The sequence below is a fragment of the Schistocerca piceifrons genome, chromosome 3, assembly GCF_021461385.2.
Source record: "Schistocerca piceifrons isolate TAMUIC-IGC-003096 chromosome 3, iqSchPice1.1, whole genome shotgun sequence".
Lineage (NCBI taxonomy): Eukaryota > Metazoa > Arthropoda > Insecta > Orthoptera > Acrididae > Schistocerca > Schistocerca piceifrons.
In genome coordinates this window covers 862754233-862769735 of record NC_060140.1, presented here as the reverse complement: position 1 = coordinate 862769735, position 15503 = coordinate 862754233, and the positions used below count along the sequence as shown (strand labels likewise).

The window sequence follows — 15503 nt, the reverse complement described above, 5'->3', positions numbered from 1 at the left end:
CGGCGCTAAATTCGAAAAACTAACTAAATACATAAATTAAAAAAAAAAAAAAAAAAAACAGCCGTTCTCGTCCGATCACCGAAGATAAGCAACAACGTTAGTATTCGGATCGGCGACCGCCTGGGAACTCTGGCTGTCTTCATTTTTGGCTTTTTTGTCGCTACCCCTGCCAGCCCTCTTTTCATGCTACCTTTCTTGTGTGACGAAGATGCGTCCATACTGATTTTAAACTATCGTAAGATGCGATATTAAGGAACTCCGTTTGAAGAAGAGTGTGCCAAGGAAGATTAGCAAAGTGTGTCTGCAAATAACGAAACAGTATGAAACGACAGAAATGTTGTGAAACACGTCCGGGCATATTGTTTTGTAGCAGTGCACATCTGCAAATTTGTAAACAAAAATTTATCTTTCGCCTCTAGAGGAGATGGATGCTTTGTTGAACCTCCTGTGTCCTCTGTCCGTGTTTTCGCACCTTTCCAGCGCAGCGCTGCTCTACTCTAGTAGCTCCGAACGGCCGCACACGGCGTCTCGGACACGCCGGTTCGGCCCGCGCCCATCTCGCAGATGTTTGTCGTGCTTGTGCGGTCATATGGAGCGCGACCCGAGCGGCAGCGAGCGGCAGTCGAAGCAAAGTCGGGACAAGTCGGGACGGAAGGGGAGGGGACAGGCGAAAATGCACCGCGCAAATTACGCAAATATCTGGAAGCGCGGCGCGTGTCAGCCGGGTGAGAAAGCTTCCGCCGGTCCAGCAGGACACTGCCACACCCCGCGCAGTCCCCCCGACGCCCGGCCCCGCGCCGGATAACAAGAACAAGGTGCGTCTCCCGCGAGTGTCGGAGGCCGCACGCACCAAACGAATGACAGGCGGTGCAACGAGCAGCCGCGCTGTGCGTGTCACCCACGTGGCGGTGGAAGGACGTGCTTTGCGTCAAATGTGCCACGGAAAACGGCGATTGCGTGTGTTGGGAGAAGGGGCGAAGGCTTCCTCTGCCGTGCGGCCACATTATAAGGACGCCAACGGCCATACCATGTTGAATACACCGGTTCTCGTCCGATCACCGAAGTTAAGCAACATCGGGCCCGGTTAGTACTTGGATGGGTGACCGCCTGGGAACACCGGGTGCTGTTGGCTCTATCTCATTTTTTAATTTTTGCGTCGCTACACCTGCCTGCCCTCTTTTTCATACTAACTTTCAGGTGTGACAAAGATGCTTCCACAAGCATTTTAAAGTACTGTACTAAACGTAAGACACGAAATTGCAGTAATGAACTCAGTTTGAGCAAGAATGCGCGGAGGAAGAGTGCTAGGAAGTCGTTGGAATTAACGAAACACTACGAATCGACAGATGTGTCCTTGAAACGCGTCAGAGCCAACTGTTTTGTAGCGGCGCTAAATTCGAAAAACTAACTAAATACATAAATTAAAAAAAAAAAAAAAAAAAACAGCCGTTCTCGTCCGATCACCGAAGATAAGCAACAACGTTAGTATTCGGATCGGCGACCGCCTGGGAACTCTGGCTGTCTTCATTTTTGGCTTTTTTGTCGCTACCCCTGCCAGCCCTCTTTTCATGCTACCTTTCTTGTGTGACGAAGATGCGTCCATACTGATTTTAAACTATCGTAAGATGCGATATTAAGGAACTCCGTTTGAAGAAGAGTGTGCCAAGGAAGATTAGCAAAGTGTGTCTGCAAATAACGAAACAGTATGAAACGACAGAAATGTTGTGAAACACGTCCGGGCATATTGTTTTGTAGCAGTGCACATCTGCAAATTTGTAAACAAAAATTTATCTTTCGCCTCTAGAGGAGATGGATGCTTTGTTGAACCTCCTGTGTCCTCTGTCCGTGTTTTCGCACCTTTCCAGCGCAGCGCTGCTCTACTCTAGTAGCTCCGAACGGCCGCACACGGCGTCTCGGACACGCCGGTTCGGCCCGCGCCCATCTCGCAGATGTTTGTCGTGCTTGTGCGGTCATATGGAGCGCGACCCGAGCGGCAGCGAGCGGCAGTCGAAGCAAAGTCGGGACAAGTCGGGACGGAAGGGGAGGGGACAGGCGAAAATGCACCGCGCAAATTACGCAAATATCTGGAAGCGCGGCGCGTGTCAGCCGGGTGAGAAAGCTTCCGCCGGTCCAGCAGGACACTGCCACACCCCGCGCAGTCCCCCCGACGCCCGGCCCCGCGCCGGATAACAAGAACAAGGTGCGTCTCCCGCGAGTGTCGGAGGCCGCACGCACCAAACGAATGACAGGCGGTGCAACGAGCAGCCGCGCTGTGCGTGTCACCCACGTGGCGGTGGAAGGACGTGCTTTGCGTCAAATGTGCCACGGAAAACGGCGATTGCGTGTGTTGGGAGAAGGGGCGAAGGCTTCCTCTGCCGTGCGGCCACATTATAAGGACGCCAACGGCCATACCATGTTGAATACACCGGTTCTCGTCCGATCACCGAAGTTAAGCAACATCGGGCCCGGTTAGTACTTGGATGGGTGACCGCCTGGGAACACCGGGTGCCTTCCAGAACTTCCTGCAGGTCCCGCTGGACGCCGCCTTCCGAGACGCCTTCAACACGACGTGACCGACGCCCTCCCACAACACCCGCACCCCAGTCGCTGAGGACGTCGCCCACCAATCCCTCCAAAGCCCCGACGGCAAGAGTGGTGCATTGCGAAAGTGTTGTGAAAATGCGCGCAGAGTGAAAGTGGGTACGTGTAGCAGTGCCAAAGTGAGAGTGACGTGTGCCAATCATAGCCATACAGTGTCCAGTGCCCAATAGCCAAATAAAGCAGGCAAAAGGAAATGATCAGTTTTTAATTTAGTGCAAAGGATACAAGACGTGTTCCAAGGTAACAGCGAAATGTCAAACAGTGTATTTCATGTAATTAATGTGTTCTCTCGCCATCTCCATTCAAGGTACGTTTTTTTTTCCCCTCTCTCTCTCTCTCTCTCTCTCTCTCTCTCTCTCTCTTCTATAATCCTTTTTTTTGTTGTTTTTGTATGTTTTTTTTTTGTTGTTGTTTGTGTTTATTCCTTTGATGTATCCGTGTGTATAGATATAGTTATATACATTTATAAAGTTCGGCGCATCATGTGCCAAAACGTTGCATACCCCCTTGCGATTTACAATAATTCTAACTTTAGACTTTCTCTGCCCCAAATTTTCCGTGGAACTGTTGCGTCCACTCTCACACAGTACACTAAATAACTTCCCCATTCATCATTTATGCACATAGATGTTCTGGCCCATATTCTCCTTTAGCCTTTGGCAAACACACAGCGAACATGCCAAAATAGGTGTATTCAAATACCAGTTTCTTTTTATGTATAAAAAACCATAAACATTGAAGGGAAAAACTTATATAAAGGACACTCAGTGAATAAAAGTGTTGTAACTCAGCCAAGAGACTACTAAAAGAACAATCAGAACTGAAAACGAGAAAATATACAATTTCATGTAAAGATATGTAATTGTTAAATTGTAAATAAAAGTTTATATACGTTACAAAAAAAAAAAAAAAGGTGCTGTTGGCTCTATCTCATTTTTTAATTTTTGCGTCGCTACACCTGCCTGCCCTCTTTTTCATACTAACTTTCAGGTGTGACAAAGATGCTTCCACAAGCATTTTAAAGTACTGTACTAAACGTAAGACACGAAATTGCAGTAATGAACTCAGTTTGAGCAAGAATGCGCGGAGGAAGAGTGCTAGGAAGTCGTTGGAATTAACGAAACACTACGAATCGACAGATGTGTCCTTGAAACGCGTCAGAGCCAACTGTTTTGTAGCGGCGCTAAATTCGAAAAACTAACTAAATACATAAATTAAAAAAAAAAAAAAAAAAAACAGCCGTTCTCGTCCGATCACCGAAGATAAGCAACAACGTTAGTATTCGGATCGGCGACCGCCTGGGAACTCTGGCTGTCTTCATTTTTGGCTTTTTTGTCGCTACCCCTGCCAGCCCTCTTTTCATGCTACCTTTCTTGTGTGACGAAGATGCGTCCATACTGATTTTAAACTATCGTAAGATGCGATATTAAGGAACTCCGTTTGAAGAAGAGTGTGCCAAGGAAGATTAGCAAAGTGTGTCTGCAAATAACGAAACAGTATGAAACGACAGAAATGTTGTGAAACACGTCCGGGCATATTGTTTTGTAGCAGTGCACATCTGCAAATTTGTAAACAAAAATTTATCTTTCGCCTCTAGAGGAGATGGATGCTTTGTTGAACCTCCTGTGTCCTCTGTCCGTGTTTTCGCACCTTTCCAGCGCAGCGCTGCTCTACTCTAGTAGCTCCGAACGGCCGCACACGGCGTCTCGGACACGCCGGTTCGGCCCGCGCCCATCTCGCAGATGTTTGTCGTGCTTGTGCGGTCATATGGAGCGCGACCCGAGCGGCAGCGAGCGGCAGTCGAAGCAAAGTCGGGACAAGTCGGGACGGAAGGGGAGGGGACAGGCGAAAATGCACCGCGCAAATTACGCAAATATCTGGAAGCGCGGCGCGTGTCAGCCGGGTGAGAAAGCTTCCGCCGGTCCAGCAGGACACTGCCACACCCCGCGCAGTCCCCCCGACGCCCGGCCCCGCGCCGGATAACAAGAACAAGGTGCGTCTCCCGCGAGTGTCGGAGGCCGCACGCACCAAACGAATGACAGGCGGTGCAACGAGCAGCCGCGCTGTGCGTGTCACCCACGTGGCGGTGGAAGGACGTGCTTTGCGTCAAATGTGCCACGGAAAACGGCGATTGCGTGTGTTGGGAGAAGGGGCGAAGGCTTCCTCTGCCGTGCGGCCACATTATAAGGACGCCAACGGCCATACCATGTTGAATACACCGGTTCTCGTCCGATCACCGAAGTTAAGCAACATCGGGCCCGGTTAGTACTTGGATGGGTGACCGCCTGGGAACACCGGGTGCTGTTGGCTCTATCTCATTTTTTAATTTTTGCGTCGCTACACCTGCCTGCCCTCTTTTTCATACTAACTTTCAGGTGTGACAAAGATGCTTCCACAAGCATTTTAAAGTACTGTACTAAACGTAAGACACGAAATTGCAGTAATGAACTCAGTTTGAGCAAGAATGCGCGGAGGAAGAGTGCTAGGAAGTCGTTGGAATTAACGAAACACTACGAATCGACAGATGTGTCCTTGAAACGCGTCAGAGCCAACTGTTTTGTAGCGGCGCTAAATTCGAAAAACTAACTAAATACATAAATTAAAAAAAAAAAAAAAAAAAACAGCCGTTCTCGTCCGATCACCGAAGATAAGCAACAACGTTAGTATTCGGATCGGCGACCGCCTGGGAACTCTGGCTGTCTTCATTTTTGGCTTTTTTGTCGCTACCCCTGCCAGCCCTCTTTTCATGCTACCTTTCTTGTGTGACGAAGATGCGTCCATACTGATTTTAAACTATCGTAAGATGCGATATTAAGGAACTCCGTTTGAAGAAGAGTGTGCCAAGGAAGATTAGCAAAGTGTGTCTGCAAATAACGAAACAGTATGAAACGACAGAAATGTTGTGAAACACGTCCGGGCATATTGTTTTGTAGCAGTGCACATCTGCAAATTTGTAAACAAAAATTTATCTTTCGCCTCTAGAGGAGATGGATGCTTTGTTGAACCTCCTGTGTCCTCTGTCCGTGTTTTCGCACCTTTCCAGCGCAGCGCTGCTCTACTCTAGTAGCTCCGAACGGCCGCACACGGCGTCTCGGACACGCCGGTTCGGCCCGCGCCCATCTCGCAGATGTTTGTCGTGCTTGTGCGGTCATATGGAGCGCGACCCGAGCGGCAGCGAGCGGCAGTCGAAGCAAAGTCGGGACAAGTCGGGACGGAAGGGGAGGGGACAGGCGAAAATGCACCGCGCAAATTACGCAAATATCTGGAAGCGCGGCGCGTGTCAGCCGGGTGAGAAAGCTTCCGCCGGTCCAGCAGGACACTGCCACACCCCGCGCAGTCCCCCCGACGCCCGGCCCCGCGCCGGATAACAAGAACAAGGTGCGTCTCCCGCGAGTGTCGGAGGCCGCACGCACCAAACGAATGACAGGCGGTGCAACGAGCAGCCGCGCTGTGCGTGTCACCCACGTGGCGGTGGAAGGACGTGCTTTGCGTCAAATGTGCCACGGAAAACGGCGATTGCGTGTGTTGGGAGAAGGGGCGAAGGCTTCCTCTGCCGTGCGGCCACATTATAAGGACGCCAACGGCCATACCATGTTGAATACACCGGTTCTCGTCCGATCACCGAAGTTAAGCAACATCGGGCCCGGTTAGTACTTGGATGGGTGACCGCCTGGGAACACCGGGTGCTGTTGGCTCTATCTCATTTTTTAATTTTTGCGTCGCTACACCTGCCTGCCCTCTTTTTCATACTAACTTTCAGGTGTGACAAAGATGCTTCCACAAGCATTTTAAAGTACTGTACTAAACGTAAGACACGAAATTGCAGTAATGAACTCAGTTTGAGCAAGAATGCGCGGAGGAAGAGTGCTAGGAAGTCGTTGGAATTAACGAAACACTACGAATCGACAGATGTGTCCTTGAAACGCGTCAGAGCCAACTGTTTTGTAGCGGCGCTAAATTCGAAAAACTAACTAAATACATAAATTAAAAAAAAAAAAAAAAAAACAGCCGTTCTCGTCCGATCACCGAAGATAAGCAACAACGTTAGTATTCGGATCGGCGACCGCCTGGGAACTCTGGCTGTCTTCATTTTTGGCTTTTTTGTCGCTACCCCTGCCAGCCCTCTTTTCATGCTACCTTTCTTGTGTGACGAAGATGCGTCCATACTGATTTTAAACTATCGTAAGATGCGATATTAAGGAACTCCGTTTGAAGAAGAGTGTGCCAAGGAAGATTAGCAAAGTGTGTCTGCAAATAACGAAACAGTATGAAACGACAGAAATGTTGTGAAACACGTCCGGGCATATTGTTTTGTAGCAGTGCACATCTGCAAATTTGTAAACAAAAATTTATCTTTCGCCTCTAGAGGAGATGGATGCTTTGTTGAACCTCCTGTGTCCTCTGTCCGTGTTTTCGCACCTTTCCAGCGCAGCGCTGCTCTACTCTAGTAGCTCCGAACGGCCGCACACGGCGTCTCGGACACGCCGGTTCGGCCCGCGCCCATCTCGCAGATGTTTGTCGTGCTTGTGCGGTCATATGGAGCGCGACCCGAGCGGCAGCGAGCGGCAGTCGAAGCAAAGTCGGGACAAGTCGGGACGGAAGGGGAGGGGACAGGCGAAAATGCACCGCGCAAATTACGCAAATATCTGGAAGCGCGGCGCGTGTCAGCCGGGTGAGAAAGCTTCCGCCGGTCCAGCAGGACACTGCCACACCCCGCGCAGTCCCCCCGACGCCCGGCCCCGCGCCGGATAACAAGAACAAGGTGCGTCTCCCGCGAGTGTCGGAGGCCGCACGCACCAAACGAATGACAGGCGGTGCAACGAGCAGCCGCGCTGTGCGTGTCACCCACGTGGCGGTGGAAGGACGTGCTTTGCGTCAAATGTGCCACGGAAAACGGCGATTGCGTGTGTTGGGAGAAGGGGCGAAGGCTTCCTCTGCCGTGCGGCCACATTATAAGGACGCCAACGGCCATACCATGTTGAATACACCGGTTCTCGTCCGATCACCGAAGTTAAGCAACATCGGGCCCGGTTAGTACTTGGATGGGTGACCGCCTGGGAACACCGGGTGCTGTTGGCTCTATCTCATTTTTTAATTTTTGCGTCGCTACACCTGCCTGCCCTCTTTTTCATACTAACTTTCAGGTGTGACAAAGATGCTTCCACAAGCATTTTAAAGTACTGTACTAAACGTAAGACACGAAATTGCAGTAATGAACTCAGTTTGAGCAAGAATGCGCGGAGGAAGAGTGCTAGGAAGTCGTTGGAATTAACGAAACACTACGAATCGACAGATGTGTCCTTGAAACGCGTCAGAGCCAACTGTTTTGTAGCGGCGCTAAATTCGAAAAACTAACTAAATACATAAATTAAAAAAAAAAAAAAAAAAAAACAGCCGTTCTCGTCCGATCACCGAAGATAAGCAACAACGTTAGTATTCGGATCGGCGACCGCCTGGGAACTCTGGCTGTCTTCATTTTTGGCTTTTTTGTCGCTACCCCTGCCAGCCCTCTTTTCATGCTACCTTTCTTGTGTGACGAAGATGCGTCCATACTGATTTTAAACTATCGTAAGATGCGATATTAAGGAACTCCGTTTGAAGAAGAGTGTGCCAAGGAAGATTAGCAAAGTGTGTCTGCAAATAACGAAACAGTATGAAACGACAGAAATGTTGTGAAACACGTCCGGGCATATTGTTTTGTAGCAGTGCACATCTGCAAATTTGTAAACAAAAATTTATCTTTCGCCTCTAGAGGAGATGGATGCTTTGTTGAACCTCCTGTGTCCTCTGTCCGTGTTTTCGCACCTTTCCAGCGCAGCGCTGCTCTACTCTAGTAGCTCCGAACGGCCGCACACGGCGTCTCGGACACGCCGGTTCGGCCCGCGCCCATCTCGCAGATGTTTGTCGTGCTTGTGCGGTCATATGGAGCGCGACCCGAGCGGCAGCGAGCGGCAGTCGAAGCAAAGTCGGGACAAGTCGGGACGGAAGGGGAGGGGACAGGCGAAAATGCACCGCGCAAATTACGCAAATATCTGGAAGCGCGGCGCGTGTCAGCCGGGTGAGAAAGCTTCCGCCGGTCCAGCAGGACACTGCCACACCCCGCGCAGTCCCCCCGACGCCCGGCCCCGCGCCGGATAACAAGAACAAGGTGCGTCTCCCGCGAGTGTCGGAGGCCGCACGCACCAAACGAATGACAGGCGGTGCAACGAGCAGCCGCGCTGTGCGTGTCACCCACGTGGCGGTGGAAGGACGTGCTTTGCGTCAAATGTGCCACGGAAAACGGCGATTGCGTGTGTTGGGAGAAGGGGCGAAGGCTTCCTCTGCCGTGCGGCCACATTATAAGGACGCCAACGGCCATACCATGTTGAATACACCGGTTCTCGTCCGATCACCGAAATTAAGCAACATCGGGCCCGGTTAGTACTTGGATGGGTGACCGCCTGGGAACACCGGGTGCTGTTGGCTCTATCTCATTTTTTAATTTTTGCGTCGCTACACCTGCCTGCCCTCTTTTTCATACTAACTTTCAGGTGTGACAAAGATGCTTCCACAAGCATTTTAAAGTACTGTACTAAACGTAAGACACGAAATTGCAGTAATGAACTCAGTTTGAGCAAGAATGCGCGGAGGAAGAGTGCTAGGAAGTCGTTGGAATTAACGAAACACTACGAATCGACAGATGTGTCCTTGAAACGCGTCAGAGCCAACTGTTTTGTAGCGGCGCTAAATTCGAAAAACTAACTAAATACATAAATTAAAAAAAAAAAAAAAAAAACAGCCGTTCTCGTCCGATCACCGAAGATAAGCAACAACGTTAGTATTCGGATCGGCGACCGCCTGGGAACTCTGGCTGTCTTCATTTTTGGCTTTTTTGTCGCTACCCCTGCCAGCCCTCTTTTCATGCTACCTTTCTTGTGTGACGAAGATGCGTCCATACTGATTTTAAACTATCGTAAGATGCGATATTAAGGAACTCCGTTTGAAGAAGAGTGTGCCAAGGAAGATTAGCAAAGTGTGTCTGCAAATAACGAAACAGTATGAAACGACAGAAATGTTGTGAAACACGTCCGGGCATATTGTTTTGTAGCAGTGCACATCTGCAAATTTGTAAACAAAAATTTATCTTTCGCCTCTAGAGGAGATGGATGCTTTGTTGAACCTCCTGTGTCCTCTGTCCGTGTTTTCGCACCTTTCCAGCGCAGCGCTGCTCTACTCTAGTAGCTCCGAACGGCCGCACACGGCGTCTCGGACACGCCGGTTCGGCCCGCGCCCATCTCGCAGATGTTTGTCGTGCTTGTGCGGTCATATGGAGCGCGACCCGAGCGGCAGCGAGCGGCAGTCGAAGCAAAGTCGGGACAAGTCGGGACGGAAGGGGAGGGGACAGGCGAAAATGCACCGCGCAAATTACGCAAATATCTGGAAGCGCGGCGCGTGTCAGCCGGGTGAGAAAGCTTCCGCCGGTCCAGCAGGACACTGCCACACCCCGCGCAGTCCCCCCGACGCCCGGCCCCGCGCCGGATAACAAGAACAAGGTGCGTCTCCCGCGAGTGTCGGAGGCCGCACGCACCAAACGAATGACAGGCGGTGCAACGAGCAGCCGCGCTGTGCGTGTCACCCACGTGGCGGTGGAAGGACGTGCTTTGCGTCAAATGTGCCACGGAAAACGGCGATTGCGTGTGTTGGGAGAAGGGGCGAAGGCTTCCTCTGCCGTGCGGCCACATTATAAGGACGCCAACGGCCATACCATGTTGAATACACCGGTTCTCGTCCGATCACCGAAGTTAAGCAACATCGGGCCCGGTTAGTACTTGGATGGGTGACCGCCTGGGAACACCGGGTGCTGTTGGCTCTATCTCATTTTTTAATTTTTGCGTCGCTACACCTGCCTGCCCTCTTTTTCATACTAACTTTCAGGTGTGACAAAGATGCTTCCACAAGCATTTTAAAGTACTGTACTAAACGTAAGACACGAAATTGCAGTAATGAACTCAGTTTGAGCAAGAATGCGCGGAGGAAGAGTGCTAGGAAGTCGTTGGAATTAACGAAACACTACGAATCGACAGATGTGTCCTTGAAACGCGTCAGAGCCAACTGTTTTGTAGCGGCGCTAAATTCGAAAAACTAACTAAATACATAAATTAAAAAAAAAAAAAAAAAAAAACAGCCGTTCTCGTCCGATCACCGAAGATAAGCAACAACGTTAGTATTCGGATCGGCGACCGCCTGGGAACTCTGGCTGTCTTCATTTTTGGCTTTTTTGTCGCTACCCCTGCCAGCCCTCTTTTCATGCTACCTTTCTTGTGTGACGAAGATGCGTCCATACTGATTTTAAACTATCGTAAGATGCGATATTAAGGAACTCCGTTTGAAGAAGAGTGTGCCAAGGAAGATTAGCAAAGTGTGTCTGCAAATAACGAAACAGTATGAAACGACAGAAATGTTGTGAAACACGTCCGGGCATATTGTTTTGTAGCAGTGCACATCTGCAAATTTGTAAACAAAAATTTATCTTTCGCCTCTAGAGGAGATGGATGCTTTGTTGAACCTCCTGTGTCCTCTGTCCGTGTTTTCGCACCTTTCCAGCGCAGCGCTGCTCTACTCTAGTAGCTCCGAACGGCCGCACACGGCGTCTCGGACACGCCGGTTCGGCCCGCGCCCATCTCGCAGATGTTTGTCGTGCTTGTGCGGTCATATGGAGCGCGACCCGAGCGGCAGCGAGCGGCAGTCGAAGCAAAGTCGGGACAAGTCGGGACGGAAGGGGAGGGGACAGGCGAAAATGCACCGCGCAAATTACGCAAATATCTGGAAGCGCGGCGCGTGTCAGCCGGGTGAGAAAGCTTCCGCCGGTCCAGCAGGACACTGCCACACCCCGCGCAGTCCCCCCGACGCCCGGCCCCGCGCCGGATAACAAGAACAAGGTGCGTCTCCCGCGAGTGTCGGAGGCCGCACGCACCAAACGAATGACAGGCGGTGCAACGAGCAGCCGCGCTGTGCGTGTCACCCACGTGGCGGTGGAAGGACGTGCTTTGCGTCAAATGTGCCACGGAAAACGGCGATTGCGTGTGTTGGGAGAAGGGGCGAAGGCTTCCTCTGCCGTGCGGCCACATTATAAGGACGCCAACGGCCATACCATGTTGAATACACCGGTTCTCGTCCGATCACCGAAGTTAAGCAACATCGGGCCCGGTTAGTACTTGGCTGGCTGCCCGCCTGGCAACACCTCGGTGCCGAGCGAGCAGTGTTTACCTCGTGCGACTGGGCCGGCGGCGCCTCGCGTGTCGTCTGCTTCTTCTGCCTTGTGGCTGTATTTCTACCTGACTGTAAGTAATGGAAATGATTTACGATGATAGTGAGGAAAGGCAGAATAACGTCCAATGTGAATTTGATCGTTCAGTTGATAAACCTTCGGCCTTTGAGATTCACCGTTGGATATTAGAGGACTTGATGTTACGGCATGATGACGTTCTTGGCATACAGTTTGATACGTTCCTTAATTCAGTGTTTTTAAAATTGAGATCTCCTGACATGTGTGATACTGTTGTGTCTGTCAATGACGGTGTGCGTAAATTTCGACATCTTGACGGTAAAATTAGTAATGTGACTGTGTCGCACGCCGGCTTCGGCGTTAGGCAAATTCGTATCTTTAACCTGCCCTTTGAAATACGTAATGATACCATTTCACGTTATTTGCGGCCGTACGGTACCGTTTTGTCAGTGATTAAGGAAAAGTGGTCCTCCGCCTATTTGTTTCAAGTCGAAAACGGTGTGAGGAGTGTGAAAATGGTTGTCAGACAGCACATTCCGTCATTTATTTTGGTCAACGGCCACCGTGCGTTTGTGACTTATAGTGGACAGCCTCAAACTTGTTCATTTTGTAGTGGCGTTGGTCATTACCGGCAAGATTGTCCTAAACGTAAACGGCCTGCTCAATTACCGATTGACGATGGTTTGCGCGGGGCCAGCTTTGCCTCTGTCGCTGCTACGGTCTTAGGTACAGCCCCCCCCGCACCCGCGCGCCGCGTGGCCGATGCTACCCTAGCTGACGCCGCGGTTGCCATGGATGTGTCCACTCCCGATTGTGACCTTGCTTCTGTGTCTGCTGTTTCCGCGCCTGCTACGGCTACCGTGCAGGCTGACGAAAATTTGTCTTTACCACTTGTTTCACTTGCGTCTGTGTCCGACCGCACGCCCGCGTCGGCGACTGCTGTCGTGTCGGAACCTGGTTCCCAGCCTGTTACGGTACCGGAATTTTCTGATACGTTGACTGCCTCGGTTGACGTGGCTGCCAGTGCTACTGTTAGCTCTGCTGCCGTGGAGTCGCAGGAATTTTTTGCGGCTCCGAAACCGCGGCGTGATGAATTTCCGTCTCGCAGTTCTAGCAGGCAACGTGCTCGTAGTGTCGGTCGGTCGCCTTCCTCTGACAGGGGGTTTACCCGACCCGACCGCAGTCCGTCTCCAGTTGACCGTTCGCCCGCCGGTTCCCGGCAGTCGCGAGTTGGTCGGCAAGACTCACAACAGCGTGCCGCGCGTCGGGACCTAGACCGTGAGCGGCGGCCGTCTCCGGCTTCCGGCTCCGGGCGTCCGACACAGCAATCGCGACCCCAACAGCGTGCCGCTTCTCGCCATCCGCCGCCTGACGACCTCACCGTGGCCGATCAGAAGCGTGATGTCGCTGTTCGACATTTACGAACCGTTTTAAGTCAGCCGCCTACTGGTGACGATTCGGCAATGCCGGCCGATACGGCTTTGGCTGTAGCGCCGCCGCAATTGCCGACAAAACGGAAGGCTGAAGACACCCACCAGCGTCGTGTCTGTCCTTCTGCCCCCGAGCGAGTGCCGGCTTCTTCTCCCGACGTGGAGATGCCCGTTGCTGCTCCTTTGTCGGTAGCTTCCGGTGGCACAGATTCTGGGACCGCGCCCGCCCCCACTCCCGTGTACCCCACTGAGTGGGCGGCGGATGTGGAAGGCGGTGAGACTTAGTGGATTCTTTGTTGTCCCCTAATCCAGTTGACGGGAACTACTCCCGTCTTTTAGAGAACCTTTTACCCTTCCTTGGTGGCCGGAATTCCGTCCATGTTGCTGTCTGTTTTTACCATAAGGAGCCTTTTGTGCATGTGTATTTTACTTGTGTCTGGGGCCTGAGCATTGTTCGTGGCATATCTTATTTCTCAATGTTATTCTCTGTTGTTCCCTCCTCCAGTTGCCGGGAATTCCTCCCGTCGTTTTGGAGGTCATTTTACTCCTTTTGGTGGCTGAAATTCCGTCCAATGTCTGCTGTCTGTTTTTAACTGAGGAGTTTTTTTTGTGCTTGTATATTTTAATTGTGTATGGAGCCTGAGCGTTGTTCGTGGAATGTTTTAACTCTCAATGTTAACAAGTTGAGTAATCCGCACAAGTTGTCGGCTTTGCACACTTTTTTACATGACTCCCGCTGTCATGTGGCATTTTTACAGGAAGTTACGCGTCAGGCTCTGTTGTTTTTACTTGACTCTTCTGATTTTACTGTCGTTGATAATATCATGTCCGACGAACAGACTGGTACTGCTATCTTAATTCGTCCTGAATTTGATGTTAGCAATATTGAAATATTGCCAAATGGCCGCGCTATAGCATGTACCGTCAATGGTTTCGCCTTTGTTAATGTATACGCTCATGCCGGTGACAAGCCAGCGCGGAATAAATTTTATGGTCAGGATCTCTGTCCACTTCTCCATCGTAATCATACTGACTTAGTGATCGGTGGTGATTTTAATGCTGTGATTGATGGTCATGATCAGGAGCCGCGTCCTAACTGGTGCCAGGAATTGCGTACGTTGGTTGACAGCTTTCGGCTCCGCGACACGTGGCGTGTGCTGCATCCGGACGAGACGCATTTCACCCACTTTTACGCCACCGGTCACAGTCGATTAGACAGGATCTATGTGTCTTCGCCGCTCGCCGCTCACGTCCGGAAGGCGGACGTGTTGCCGGTTATTTTTTCTGACCATTGCGGTTACATGTGTCAACTTCTCCTGCCGCGTGCGCGCCCTACTCGGCGCAGCAATATTTGGAAATTTAACTGTAGCCTTTTGGACGATGCCAGTCTCACGTCTCAATTTACTGCGTTGTGGCGCAAGCTCTTGCGTGGTAAAGGCGATGACGGCAGTACTATCGGGTGGTGGGTGGCGGTCGCCAAGCCGGCTATTCGGCGTTTTTTAATCGATTTTAGCCGCGATGCGGCGCATTGGCGTCGGTCGACGGCACGTTTTTACCAGGACTGTTTAAAGGATATCGCTCAGCGCGTCGCAACGTCACCTGAGTTGCTTCCGGTTTTTAATCAGTTCAAAGCCAAGCTCCTCGATGATCTTCGTCGGAAGGGTGTTGGGGCTATCGCGCGGAGCCAACCGGTGGGTGACGTGGAAGGGGAACCGCTCTCTCTCTACCACCTGAGCAGGGAGCGCCGGCGGCGCGAGCGGTTGGCAATCCGTAAATGGATCCAGCGAGATGGCACGTCCACTTCCGATGGTGCGGCCATTGAGCGGGAAGTTCACGAGCATTTTGCGACGCTTTTCCGAGAGGTGGACGTCAACGCCGGGGCGCTGCGCGATTTTTTGCAGAGGGTCCCACGTGTGTTAACACGACAAGATAGAGCCATTTTAAATGAACCTTTTACCCTTGATGACCTAACTACAGCTGTGAAACGGAGTCCTAGGGGCCGGTCCCCTGGACTGGACGGAATTCCTGCCGAATTTTACTTGAAATTTTTCAGTCTTTTCAGTGATGTTTTAATTGCCATTATGAATGAGATCCATAACGGCGTTGCTATTCCTGCGGAATTTTCAGAAGGGCGCATTGCTCTCGTTCCGAAATCGGCCGCAACACCAAATCTCGACAATGTCCGTCCTATAACCTTGCTGAACGCC

The 15503-nt window shown here is 51.3% G+C and overlaps 1 protein-coding gene, 7 non-coding genes and 1 pseudogene across 8 annotated transcripts; all 9 read left to right on the top strand.

The window, feature by feature from the left end:
* The first annotated feature begins 1013 nt into the window (after window positions 1-1013).
* Window positions 1014-1132, top strand: LOC124790231. Its single transcript, XR_007016245.1, has one exon. It is a non-coding gene; the product is annotated as a 5S ribosomal RNA (ribosomal RNA).
* Window positions 1133-2398: 1266 nt separating this feature from the next.
* LOC124790516 lies at window positions 2399-2514 on the top strand. The gene has a single exon (XR_007016310.1). It is a non-coding gene; the product is annotated as a 5S ribosomal RNA (ribosomal RNA).
* Window positions 2515-4792: 2278 nt separating this feature from the next.
* Window positions 4793-4911, top strand: LOC124790219. Its single transcript, XR_007016243.1, has one exon. It is a non-coding gene; the product is annotated as a 5S ribosomal RNA (ribosomal RNA).
* Window positions 4912-6177: 1266 nt separating this feature from the next.
* LOC124790207 lies at window positions 6178-6296 on the top strand. Its single transcript, XR_007016242.1, has one exon. It is a non-coding gene; the product is annotated as a 5S ribosomal RNA (ribosomal RNA).
* A 1265-nt stretch (window positions 6297-7561) lies between these two features.
* On the top strand, window positions 7562-7680 carry LOC124790195. Its single transcript, XR_007016241.1, has one exon. It is a non-coding gene; the product is annotated as a 5S ribosomal RNA (ribosomal RNA).
* A 1267-nt stretch (window positions 7681-8947) lies between these two features.
* LOC124790510 lies at window positions 8948-9066 on the top strand. The gene has a single exon (XR_007016305.1). It is a non-coding gene; the product is annotated as a 5S ribosomal RNA (ribosomal RNA).
* Window positions 9067-10331: 1265 nt separating this feature from the next.
* On the top strand, window positions 10332-10450 carry LOC124790183. The gene has a single exon (XR_007016240.1). It is a non-coding gene; the product is annotated as a 5S ribosomal RNA (ribosomal RNA).
* Window positions 10451-11717: 1267 nt separating this feature from the next.
* On the top strand, window positions 11718-11835 carry LOC124790663 (annotated as a pseudogene).
* Window positions 11836-12657: 822 nt separating this feature from the next.
* Window positions 12658-13581, top strand: LOC124789134 (flocculation protein FLO11-like). Its single transcript, XM_047256425.1, has one exon. It carries the CDS (start codon window positions 12658-12660, stop codon window positions 13579-13581), a length of 924 nt encoding a protein of 307 aa, XP_047112381.1.
* The last annotated feature ends 1922 nt before the right edge of the window (window positions 13582-15503 follow it).